The sequence below is a fragment of the Cenococcum geophilum genome, assembly GCF_001692895.1.
Source record: "Cenococcum geophilum 1.58 unplaced genomic scaffold K441scaffold_32, whole genome shotgun sequence".
In the NCBI taxonomy this organism is placed as follows: Eukaryota; Fungi; Ascomycota; class Dothideomycetes; order Gloniales; family Gloniaceae; genus Cenococcum; species Cenococcum geophilum.
Genome location: NW_027137590.1, coordinates 1,700,514 through 1,713,301, shown reverse-complemented (window position 1 = coordinate 1,713,301; position 12,788 = coordinate 1,700,514). Strand labels below are relative to the sequence as shown.

The 12,788-nt window shown below is 36.1% G+C and overlaps 2 protein-coding genes across 2 annotated transcripts; both read left to right on the top strand.

The window, feature by feature from the left end:
• Positions 1-5,000: 5,000 nt before the first annotated feature.
• On the top strand, positions 5,001-5,207 carry K441DRAFT_570348 (uncharacterized protein; the record flags this gene model as incomplete). The annotated part of the gene is made up of 1 exon (XM_067643914.1): positions 5,001-5,207. A coding segment is annotated over one exon (207 nt), but the record flags the coding sequence as incomplete, so codon positions are not given.
• Positions 5,208-5,351: 144 nt separating this feature from the next.
• Positions 5,352-5,959, top strand: K441DRAFT_663215 (uncharacterized protein; the record flags this gene model as incomplete). The annotated part of the gene is made up of 2 exons (XM_067649161.1): positions 5,352-5,413; positions 5,444-5,959. Coding segments are annotated over 2 exons (159 nt in total), but the record flags the coding sequence as incomplete, so codon positions are not given.
• Between the last annotated feature and the right edge of the window lie 6,829 nt (positions 5,960-12,788).

Sequence of the window (12,788 nt, the reverse complement as noted above, 5' to 3'; positions counted from 1 at the left end):
TGCTCTTTCCCCAGCGCCTTCTCTCTTACCTCTATTACTTGCAGTAACAGTTTTTTTACTTTATTATATCTTCCGTTACTTAGTAAGTACAGCCTAAATTTCTTATGTAACCCTAGTCCCTAACTTATATCCTCTACCCTAAGAGTAGAACCTAAGATGTATTATATATGTAGTAAATAGGCTCTCCAAATGCTCTAATTTGCATAGTTATTATTTAGGAAGATATCTTCTAGTTATGTAATAGCCTTAGCTTCCTATTAGGCTAAAGAGTCCTCTTTTATTAACCAGTTGCGGGTAGCTAGGTGCATAAGTTGGTAGAGATTTAGCAATTAACCTATAGACTGCCTACTAACGAATAAGTATATATTTAAAGTGCTAATTATATTAACTTCTGCTTTACGTAACTTTACTAGCGGTAGGAGCGACTACGGGATGTCTTTTAGGTCTATATAGGATATAATTAATAAGTACTCGGCTGCTAGAGGATTATAGTATTGGATTTAGTTAAACAAGATTAGCCAGGTGGTGGCCACTAGATTTTTAACGTCTTAGTATTACGCCTCGTCTTTAAAGTCCTCACTAAGAATCTTAACGGCACTTTCTTCCTAGTCTTTTAGTAGCAAGAGGTAGTCTATAAACGCGATCCTATTCTTATTAATGTAAGTAGCTGCCTAGGTAATAGCTAAGGGGAGAAAAGTAAGTTGCTTAACTAGCTCGGCCGTATCCTAATAATTGTTAAGGAGGCTTAGATTAGCTAAGAACTTGGCTAGCATCTATATAGCTATCTCTTCGTCCATCTTAGAAACCTTAACGATGTTTTGATGCGCTAAATTAACGGCAATCTTCTAGCTCTAAGTGGTGAAAACGATTAAACCCTAACTACTTTATAGGAGATAGTCGATTAAACTAGCCCTGCTGCTAGTGCTGCTAATCTATATACTAATATTGTCGGCATTATTAAAGATGAGTAACTACTAACCGGCCTTTTTCTAGCTTAAATACTGTTGTACTAGCTTCTTCACGTCTACCTGTTCCTCTTCTAGCCTAGGTATACCTAGCTACTGCCTAATATTTAGGTATGCCTATTAAAAGCTTTTGATATTTATCGCCAGCACCTAGAGAAGAGAGCAATCTTTATACTTCTCTCTTGTTTGGTATACTAGCTTAAGCGCGATCTGGGTCTTCCCCACTCCACTAAGGCTAAAAACCGCAGTTTTTTAAGTCCGGCCGTTTATAAATAGTATACTTTTAAGTCTTTTAAGCTAAAAGCTTCAGCCTATAAAACGTAAGTTCCGTTTAAAAGGAATATTCTAGTAAGCTTTATAAGCATCTAGATAGAGATTAGTATGAATAGTTTAAATATAATAAGTAACTTACTAGTTTAGAGCCTTATAATATAATATATATTAAATTCCTACCTAAAATAAGTAACTCTTAGCCGCGTTAAAGGGAGGTATAACCTCTTATATAGATAACGGATGTGAATGTAGTATCTGTACTATCTATATAGTATTAGCGTAAATAGCGCGCTTATATCTAGGTAAAGTTTTCTATATATATACTTTGCTTTTGCTTTAGGTTTAAAACGCAGTTTTTAACCCGGAACTTCTGCGCCTAATAGTTAATATACCCGTCTGTGGCTGCTTTAATAGCACCTTACTACTAGTACTTAACCAGTTTAATGTCCTATAGCCCTTAGTCCACGTTAAAGCGGAAGTAGCGCTTTTTATTAAAATGCTAATACTACTTTACTATAAATCTCTTCTTGGTCTTTTCTGTTTGAGTAGCAATCCCCATAAGCGTTCTAGAGAGGAACCTTAGTATATTATCTTTAATCGCCTTCTTCCTAGGATTTCCGGTTCCAATTAAGATAAAATACTTAACTAGGGGCTTTAGATCTCCTATTTCGGCGCACTAAATATTTAAAGCCTCTCCTTCTACCTTATTTATAGGGTTGTTCGTACCTAAGCTACTATTAGTAAATCTGCAGGCCCTAATATTAATAGGGTTGAAGTAGCTCGTTGCGGCTAATATTACTAATGCTGCTTAGTAGATTATAGCAGGAATACCGGTCTCGTTAGTTAGGCTATAGCTTCTTAGGCATACTATTTTTTTTGTCTTATGCGCAATACTACACACGAACTTATCTGTCTGTATTAGCGTGGTGCGATCCATATTGCGATCTGTATATTAGTGCTACTAATACTTAATATCCCTAAGTAGTCCCGTTGTTAAAGAACTCTATACTAGAGGTATTATAGTTAGTAACTACCTTCTTAATAGCACTCTTTAGCTTCTTTAAGTTAAAGCGTACCTTAGTTTTACCGGTCTAGCTAAACGGGAGCTTGCTTAATCTCTTGCCAAACACTGTCTCTATAAGCTCGCTATATACCGCAATATATTTGTCCACGTCTATTTTAAGCCGGCCTAGTATAATAGCAATTAAACTTACTTAGTTAGCTAAATCTAGCAGTTAGTTTTAGGGCTGCGTACCTACCTATACTTGTGCCGCCGATGAGATTGAATAGCTTATATGGCTTCACTTAAGGAAGGCTAGCTTCTTAACGTTTACGGTTAAGCCGCGCTATAAGACCCTTTAGAATGTAGAGCGTGGAGAGCCCACGGACTCCGCCGCTATTAAGGGATAGTAGGCAGAGGCTGGCGCGATTGAGGGGGTTCGGCTCGGCGCTATGCTGTGTTGTTAGCGTCTGTATTGTCGCCGTTTTTAATATATAAGTTAGGACGTGTTATGGGAGGAGGGTAGGGCGCTTAAATAGGCGTTAGAAGAGAGAGTGCGCACTCTATACTAGGCTAAGGAAGGCTGAAGGCTGGCAGAGCTGTGTGTGCTGCGTATTGGCCAGTAAGGGGAGAGCAGGGTGTAGCGCGCCGCCTAGCCTGAAATATTTGGTTATGCTAGTGCGTATTAGCTATTTTTAATTAAAGATATAGAATAAACGATGTTAAAGTATAATACTGCTTATGCTTTAGAAGATATTATATCTATATAGTAAATAGTATTAATAGTATAAAGGCAGCGTTTAAAAGTTTTGATTGCCTCCCCCCCCCTAAGTCACGCTAGCTATTAGTGGCTTGGTATGGCGTAAGTGAGGCTTAGCGCCTATGGCGGGGTTGCTACTAATATAACCCTCCCCCTGACCCTCCCCCTAATACTATACTGTGTAGTCTTTAAAATAGATTAATTTCTTATTATTTCTTATGGTTAATTATTATAATATTGCTACTAGGGCTTAGGCCCTAACTATAAAGATTTCTAGGTTAATAAATACCTAAATTACCGCTGTTTGTGGTATGAGTAAAGCTATAATTAGGAAACTTTACAACCTGGCGTTGGTGCTGTAGTATTAGGGAAAGTGTAAAGCGGTAGAGGAGATAAACTAGCGAGCGTTGAAGGGATATAAGAAGGCGCTAGGAAAAGAGTACTTAGATACGCTAACCAGCGTAAGTAACCTGGCGTTAGTGCTGTGGTATTAGGGAAAGTATAAAGCGGCAGAGGAGATAAACTGGTAAGCGTTGGAGGGAAAAGAGAAGGCGCTAGGGAAAGAGCACCTAGATATGCTGACCAGCGTATACTACTTGGCTTCCCTTCTTTATTAATAGCAATAATACGAAGCTGCTTCGGTACTATATTAAAGGGTAGGTAGTGGGTACGAACGTGCGCTTAGCCTAGAGCATCCTACTACTTTTATATGCTTTTATTACTATTCGTCTCTAATGCAGGAAATGTAGTGTAGTTAATAGCTCTGAAATTATATAGATATATAAGAAATAAAACGCGGTTTATTTCTATTATAAGTCTATAGGGCGCGTATAAGGTTAATATAATACTCCCTTACCTATATATTCTAGTTAGTATATAACGTGGCTTACCCCTAAGCGAGATACCCCCCTAAGTAAGACATACGCGTTTATACGCGCTCTTCTTCTTCCCTACTAAATTACACCTAAACCCGAAATTCCTTATACAAATTAATATGTCCCTCCCCTAATTAAGTTCTTATAAAGCTGAAGTCTCTATATAAAAAGCTATATAAGACATTGAATTGGGCGTTAAGCTATTAATTCGCAAAGCCTCTAGCGTTCGCGCATTACCCTATTCTACCGTTGCGCATTGCCTTACTAGGCGTCTCCCTCAACACCTGGCTTATAAAACGCTACTGCATCCTTATTAGGAGGATTAAATTATTAAATGGATACACAAATATTAGTCCTGGGGCCTTGCGATAAAGGTTAATATGCTTCCTACAATGGCGAGCTTATTTTTGGCAGAAGGTAGGGTAATAGGCAAATACTAGGGGGTGAAATTTATATAACGCCACGGGCTCTATACTATTATGAGTCGTTAATTGGATTGCTAGAGGGCCTAGAATAATAATCTAGTTATTATCTATAATTGGTTTAAGTTCTTTTAAAGCGTACGAAACAAATATTTAATTAAGCACTTAAAATTTATAGCTAACTTTGACGAGAAAGGGGTTATGCTAGGCCAAGCAGCAATGGCTTGAATAATCGTCTCTGGTAAGAATAGTAGGGAGAGGTTAAAGAATCGGACCGTTTGATAACCGGGATCTTGAGAGTTAGTCTCTATTATAGAGACAATTACCGCTAATGGCTCTTACCTACCTCCGTTTCTAATTTGGAAGGGGTAGCAACACTAGGAGACTTGGTATTAAATTACTGAGTACGATAAGCGCCTTCGCGGATATGCCTATGCGACCTCAACTAATGGCTAGACGGACGACTTGTTGGGCCTATATTATATTAAATACTATAATAAATACACGAGACAACTTATGGAGGACGCTGAGGGTAATATTTAAGGCTACCGTATACTTCTAATAGATAATTATTTAAGCTATCTTACCTAGTAGTTTATCTAGTATGCACTATTGCGCAAGATCGTCCTAGTAGCTCTCCCGCCTCATTTAACGCATAAGCTTTAGCCACTAGATGTAGGCTGTTTTGGACCTCTTTAACACTACTACGGTGAAGAAGTAGATAACTTCTGTCGATATGGCTATATAGGGGTAAACAAAGAGTATTTTATAAAGCTCTACCCAGCGGCGCGTACAAAGGCGTTTACCTATAAGACGATTTGTAACGCCTGGAAAGCTATAGGTCTTCTGCCGTATAATCTTACGGCTGTTTTAAAGACTCTACTAAATGTAGAGCCCTCCGCAAGCCTATAATCAATTATAGGTATAGGTCCTTAAACGCTAAGGACACCTAAAATGGTAGAGGACCTTTAGTCTCTACGAGATTAGATTACCGAATCAACTACTGAGCGACTAGACGGTATGCTTAAATCCCCCATTTAACGACGTCTCAAAAAGCTATTTAAAGCTGTTATAGGCTTTGCGACTAATGCATATATACAGAGAGAAGAGAATAAGAAGTTTTAAGCATTTAAAATAGATAAGAAAAGTAGTAGGAGACTCCTAAGTAAGGGCAGAGTCCTTACCCAGGAAGACGTCGATAGATTAAAGGCAGAGGACCTAGAAAAACAAGAGCTCGCCGCCTAAAAGTTAGCTTAAAAGGAGTATAAGGAAGGGACGTCTCTACTAGAGCTTAATGTTGCTTTATATACTAGATCTGTATTAAACCCTGGCGAATATAATCAAGACTAGGCAACCTTTATACACGTCTTTTAGTGTAATCCTTAGCCTGTGGAGGATTTTGGTGATAAGCTGATCTAGAAAGGAGCCTTAGAAGAGTGTAGTGGTAAGCTATTTAATTAGCCAACGCTAGGTGTAATATTACGCCTATAACGTACCCGGAAATTACTAAGCCGTTTTCTTCTATAATAAGAAGCGTAGTCGCTTTAATTTGGGCTATTTAGTTTTTAAATATAGGCGTTGTTGGTTTAATTATTAATATAATTGTATTTAGGTGTAAGTATCTTATTAGGGGGGTTGTCTTATTTAGGGGTGAGCCATGTTAGTTTAAAGCGTTAGTAGTAGTATAGTAAAAGGTATATAAGTGAGATACTTAGATAGGTTATAGCCCGGATTTTGATCTGTTAGCGCGAAAGCGTCCTTAGACTAGGTGGTGGGTAGTTTAACTTTAGTTTAGGTGGCATATTGCTACCGCTAGTAGGAAGGGTGGACGACCTGCTCCGGCCATACCCTTATTAAGGTGGCGTTTTTTAGACATTAGCGCGGTTAAAGCTACGATCTACTTTATAAAGGAGGTGTAAGTAGGACATTTATACCTAAGCGAATAATAAGCCGATTTTAATGAGCGAATACCCTTAAGGATCCCTTCTCCTATTTATACCTCCTAACCGACTATATTTTACGTTTCTATGTCCTTCTATGTCTAGCTTATACTACGACTCTGATAATATGCTTTATCGCTTCCCTAGTCTTTAACCTGTTAAGCTAAAGGCTACCCCCTTGCCTTTGCCTCTGCCATTTACCCCCTAATAAGCCGCGGTTCCACCACATTGAAGACGCTAAAAGGAACGTAATACCTAGCCTAGCCAAGGCGACACAGTTCTAATGAATTTTGTTGGCCCTAACTACCTAGATATCGCCATAAACGCAGGCTAAAGCCCGTTAAACTCTGCGTCTAAGTTAGAGGTAAGTAACCTAGAGTATAATAAGGCGTTTAAGGAAGTAGAGGGTTTAAATACAATAGATGGTGTTTTTAATTCTAACTAAGAAGAAAGTAACCGCACTACTGTAAATATGGAGCTAAAACCTAATACAGCCTAAGCTATAGAGTGCTTATACGTAGGCTAGGTGCTCCTAGTAAATATATAATTAGAGGTAAAAATAGAAGAAGTTAAGGTAAAAGGCTTATTAGGCTAAGAAGCGAGCTAAGCAGCATACGGAATAAGGGCATTTGGGGGATTTTTAGGTGCTGTCTCCGAGTAAAGTAATGGGCACTGTAGTAGCAAAAGAGCTATTATATAAGACTTTAACGGAAGTAGCTAAAGAGATAATAATATCGCATTATAGCTTAGACACCGTGCGCTTGTATAGTAAATATCCATATACTAAGATATATTTAGTTTGCTAGTATTAGCGCTATTATAACTATATATAGTTACCTGTTTTATATATCTATTGTGCTAGAGATATATTAGACGTACTAATTCGTTAATAGTAGCAATTATTCTCGCACTATTATAGGTATAATAAGTATGTAAGAGGATTTAAGTAGTTAAGAACAGTATAATAAGACACAATCTGTATATAGTTAAAACTCTTTAGTACAATACCTAGTTATAATAATATACTCTATATTACGATCTACAGGCCTTAATTAAAATTTTTTGGGTATATTTTATAATAATCTGACTTTTTATAATATTGTTAAGTTCTCTACACTAAAATCGGTATAACCAGTAAAGATTTTGTATAGGAGGGAGCCTAATTTAGCCGGTAAGGTGGACGCCTTAAGCCTTTTTAAGTATAAAGCCCCCCCTTTATTGCTTATTAACCCAATATGTGACTCTTTATATAACAATACCATTAGTATAACGATACGCTCGGCTGTATAAACCGTATCGTACTAACTAGTTTTAACTGTATATATATAAAAGAAAAGTAACATAAATATAAAAGGGTTTTTTTTAAGAGAAAACAAAAGAAAGTAATATTTTAGGTAACCTGGACGGCTTAATAGATACGAGAAGATCAGCCTAGGGTTTGCTAGAAAGCTATATATACAATTTATAAAAATCCTATTTAGCTCCAGGTAATGGAAACTAGTCGACACTAATAGAGGAGTAAGATAGTAATTAGAGGCTTAAACTAAGTAGGATAAAGAGGATCTAAAACTTATTTTGGATAAAACTAGCTAGCAACTGCAATAATAGTATAGATTATTATAATAAGAACGCCTTTAAGCCAGTCTATTTTAGTGTTAGTTAAAGTAGATTACCTATATAGAAAGGAAAACTTACTAGATTTACTATCTTAGATAAGATAGTTTACTAGGAGCACGGCAACAAATAAAATAGTAATTAGAAAGATATTGAAATAAAGCGTTATATAATCCTAGTTAATAATCTAACTAAGTATAATAATAAAGGGGAGAACTAGAAGAGCGATTTATATACTAGATTTAATAGTAATATTAATTACTAGACTTATCTTATCTTTGTAAGCTATTATGACCGCTATTATATACTTGGCAGCGTTCCTAACAATTAGGAGTAGGATAAGACTAATAAAAGTGGTAGAGATAGTGCCGCTTGCCGTAATATTACTAATGCTATTAACTATAAACTTAGAACAGAAGGCGACCAACATAGTAGAGAATCTAAGGGTTATAATTGCACCCTAGATCGTTAATTTGGGCTCCTTAATCTTATTATCTTCCTCTTCTGCGTTTAAATCCTGTATAAGCTATTCTTAGTTTACTCCGCCTCTAGATATAGCCGCCGCTTTAGCGCTAATCTGTGCGATACTACGGAGAGACATACCCTACTTAACTTGGGAGGATTTGCGCTTAGGAGCCTTTTGGCTTAGAGTATTACATATTTTGGTATATAACTTTAATTAAAATATAAGGTAGCAAACGTATATAATTAGGAGGATAACAGCTGTTCTATGGGAAAGCTCCCGATTAAGTATAGAGCTATTAGGGCTTATAGCTATATGGGTTAGTATCTATTATAGGTCTAAAGCTATTATTAAACTTACTTAATAGCGTAGAGTAGAAGATAGTTAGAATAATTAGACCGCTAATGTATAGAGCTAGAAAACCGGCCGCAGTATCTGCTACTATTATATTAAAATATTATTTTATCCGGTTAATACCTCTAAAGAAGAAGTATATGCTAAGGATAAGGAGTAAGTTTAAAAGCATACTGCCGATTAAGGAAGTTTTAATAATGGTAATCTGGCCTTTAGTTAGGGCTAAGATAGAGATAATTAATTTAATAGCGTTTCTGCGCCAAATATTAGATAATATTAGGATAAATAAGAAGCAGAGAAACGTACCCAAAAGTTGCGTTTAAAAGACCACCTAATATATTACCGGCGCGGAGCGCAATCTCTTTAGTAGCGCAGCTAAGTATTATAGTAAGCGGAATAATAGTAATAAAGTTAACGATAAATATGGTAATACTATTAGCGTAAAGATAATTAACTATAAAGCTAACAGGAACGGTAAGAAGAAGTATATTTATCTATAAGCTAAATAAGACGGCACGAACCTGATCCTTGGCAGGTATCTTATACTTTAAAGCTACTTTTAGCCTTTTCTCCTTGGTTATTGGCCTAGGATGTAAGGATCTTCGCAGGCCTATACTGGCCTCTTCGTTGGGTTATTTATCGTTAAACCCTATCTAGGCTGCTTAACAGGCTTTTAAGAGTATTGCTAGATCTAAATATGCTATTATAAGCACGGCTTTTAATTATTCCTAGAAAGAGCAGGATGGAGAAGGGCGATTTTATAGTCTAGAGGGTACCTATGTATAGCAAAGACTAAGAAGTCTAATAGTACTTAGGCCAACACTAACGCCTCAAATCTACAATGGTGCGTTTAGCTTTTTTTTTTTAGTTAATTTTATAAGTAAGGATCTAAAGCAAATTCTAGAATAGTTGTTATAGAGGAGAGGAGGATTAACGTTAATAACTAGACAGAATGGCTAGTAAAAAAAGGAGAAGATGGAGTGTTCTAATAGACGAATGATAAGTGAAAAGTAAACCGACTACTTATAGAAATAAGGACGCAGTAAAATGTATAAATAAGGGTATAAGTCTATATGCCTTTAAGTACTGGCTACCCACTGTCTTAAATATAAGTCCTCTTTTAACGTAAGGTAGATTAATAGGAGTTGTTATACCGCCTGTATAAGGCGGAGCGCTTATAAAGGGCTTAGCTAGAATATTAATTAAACTACCTTATAACGCACTAATAGCTCCTTTGCTATAAATGGGGAGTAAATATATAAGATTAACTGGCTGAGATAAGTCTACTGCTTAAGTAGTGTCCTGCTCTGTAAAGGGTGGGCGTTAGGAGTAGACTATATAATGCTACTCCTGCTAGGTAAGGCGTTATTAGGAGGTTATTATTGGCTTCCGGTTTTAGTTTATAACTTTATATAAACGCCTCTAAACCCTGCACTATTGGGGCTATCTAAAAGCTAAGTTGCCTGTTTACCTTGTCTTGACCTTAGGCTAGGCTCGTTAGCTGTTAATTTATTAAGGCGATAGGAAGTTACATTAAGGCGCGTAATGGGGCTTAAGTGAAGCTATATAACTAGATGGGCATTGCTGTACAAAGCAACACTTAATTAGCTGCCTCTATATCGCCGTCTTAGAATGATTGGAAGAAAGGGGTTGATGCTAGCCCTTATTGTTTAATATAACCCTCCTATAGAGGCATAGTAAGTGGGGTGTAGACGGGGAAGGATTATGCTCTTATCGTGGCTGTATTATAGTGCATTTGTAATACTGTGCTAGTATCCCTAAGTTAGTAAATTGGCTTAACTTTTGAGGTATAGTTGAAGCAGAGCCTACTATTAGCTCTCTTATTAGCCAAGTAGTAGAGAGGAGTAGGATATAAAAGGCCTTTATATCCTTTAACCAGACCTATATTAAGTATAGTATCCTTTAAGGAAATTCCTCCTTACTTTCTTGTAAAGATACTTAAACTATTAGCTGCCTTATTTCTTTAATAATGAGCAACTTAGAAGCTATAATAGAGGATACTACATTATATTAGATTAAGGTGCGCTCTAAATATTAAATCCTTTATGGGATACCGCTAACGGAGCTAGGATATACCGCTTGCTTTTAATCCTAAGGGCTTTAATAAGGCCGTTAATATAGTAGGGTAGGTATACGATAGTTGCTTCCCTGTAGTTTTGTCCGTTCGCTAGCTTATATAAGTAGGATATTTAGTTAGTACTAGAACGTAAGAGTAATTTAGAGAACGACGAGGCTAATACAGAAGGAACTATAAGGAAATACTCGCCCCGCACTAATAAGATAAAGAGGTCGTCTTAATATAGTCCGCTTGGTAACTCTTTCCAATAAAGCTTATTAACCCCCAGCTTACTCTATTAGGGGCAATAGAGAGACTAGATAGCTTAGTTAATTAATTTAGCTATAGGCTTAGCTAAATTAATGGGAAAGTTAGCAGCCTTAAAGAAAGCAACCGCTATATTTTAAGTTATCTAGGGAAGGCTAACGATTGGATTAACAGCCTAAGAAGTGACTGGAGAGAAATAAGAGGTACTATTAGGCGGTTTTAAAACGAAATTTATACTCTTAAGGGAGGTAGTAATAAAACTTTAGATTATAGAGATAAATAGGTTGTAAAGGCTAGAAATAAGATTACGGCAAAGAGAAAAAGGGTACGCTTAGCCTTAGGATAGAGAAGTCTGCAGAATTAAGGAGGAAATTTGTTGGCTTAAATGGTACGCTCTTTAGTTATTTATATTATTTGCTTATTAAAGAAATTTTGTTAGATTTAAGCTAGAACTAGCCCTACCCTTTATAGCGAGTATTTGCTGTATTTAAATGCTTAATTAGTAATAAGTTAGTAGATCTAACTAAGCTTAGCGTCTAAAGCGAGCACCACGTTCCCCTGTTACGTATTTAAGTCTAGTTACTCTCTACTAGCGTCTTCTTTACTAGTAGAGGATAGAATTTGTCCTTAAAATAGAAGTTAGTTTGTGGAATAATAGAAGAAAATAAGGGTTTCTAGGTCTGGAGGCTATAAAGGCTGATCTATAGATGTGTAAATAACTAGATAACATTGACTATTACGCTGCGCTATAATATATATATCTGCTGGTAATGCCGCCATAATCTATTGGCTTTATTTAAGGTTACTAAATGCTTTTAAAAATTCTTGTTCGTGGCTTACTTTAACCTTAACTATACTTTCTACTTTAAGGAATAAGAAATTTCTTATAAAGATTTTCGTAATTACGTTTATCTCTTTTAGCATTTATTAAGGATTAAGGCGTTAACTAGGATTTCTTTAGCTTGGTATTTTGTTTCTATATAGTTGCTTCTATATTAAGAATCTCTTGTTATTATCCGTACGTAAATAAATAAGTTCTTGCATATTGGATTAAAGTTAGAGACTTGCTTAACTATAGTAAGCAAGCTTAGTAAGTCCTCCACCTTTATATGCTTAGTAGTGATAAGTTAGCTACCCTGTAACTTACTTAGTCCTTAAGGTTGTCACTTTGCTTAGAATTAACCTTTATTAACCTATCTTCTTTACCCTAGTTAAAATGTGCTAGAGTTTTCTTAACTGGAATAGGATAGAACCTTTCCTTTAAAATAGTTAGTATATTCCGTATAGTAATAGAAAGAAGAGGGCCTACTAGGTCTTATGGGTTTGGAGGCTATAAAGGTTAATCTATAGATGTATAAATATAAAATTGACTATTGCGCCGTATAAGGATATAGCAATCTGCGTTAAAGTGTCGCTTTAATCTATCGGCCTTTTCTAAGAAGGTCCCCTTTTGCTTTTGAAAGTTCTTATTTATGGCTCGCTTTGACCTTAATAGTAATCTTTACTTTAGATACATGACTATAATAAATAATTAATGGCTTGGCAGCTCTTTAGTGTTTTTATAGAATAACTAGGGTATAGGTTAACTCTGAATTTTATATTAATAAGGTGGGAATGTTAAGAATAAATACAGGATATATCCCTTAATGTTAGCCTAGGTTGCGACTCTAAAAACTAAATCTTATTTTAAGAACTGGGTCCAATTTTAAAGACTATATTTTAATTCTAAAGACTATATCCCGATTCTGTTTTCGGGAAACGGGCCTATTAACTGTTAG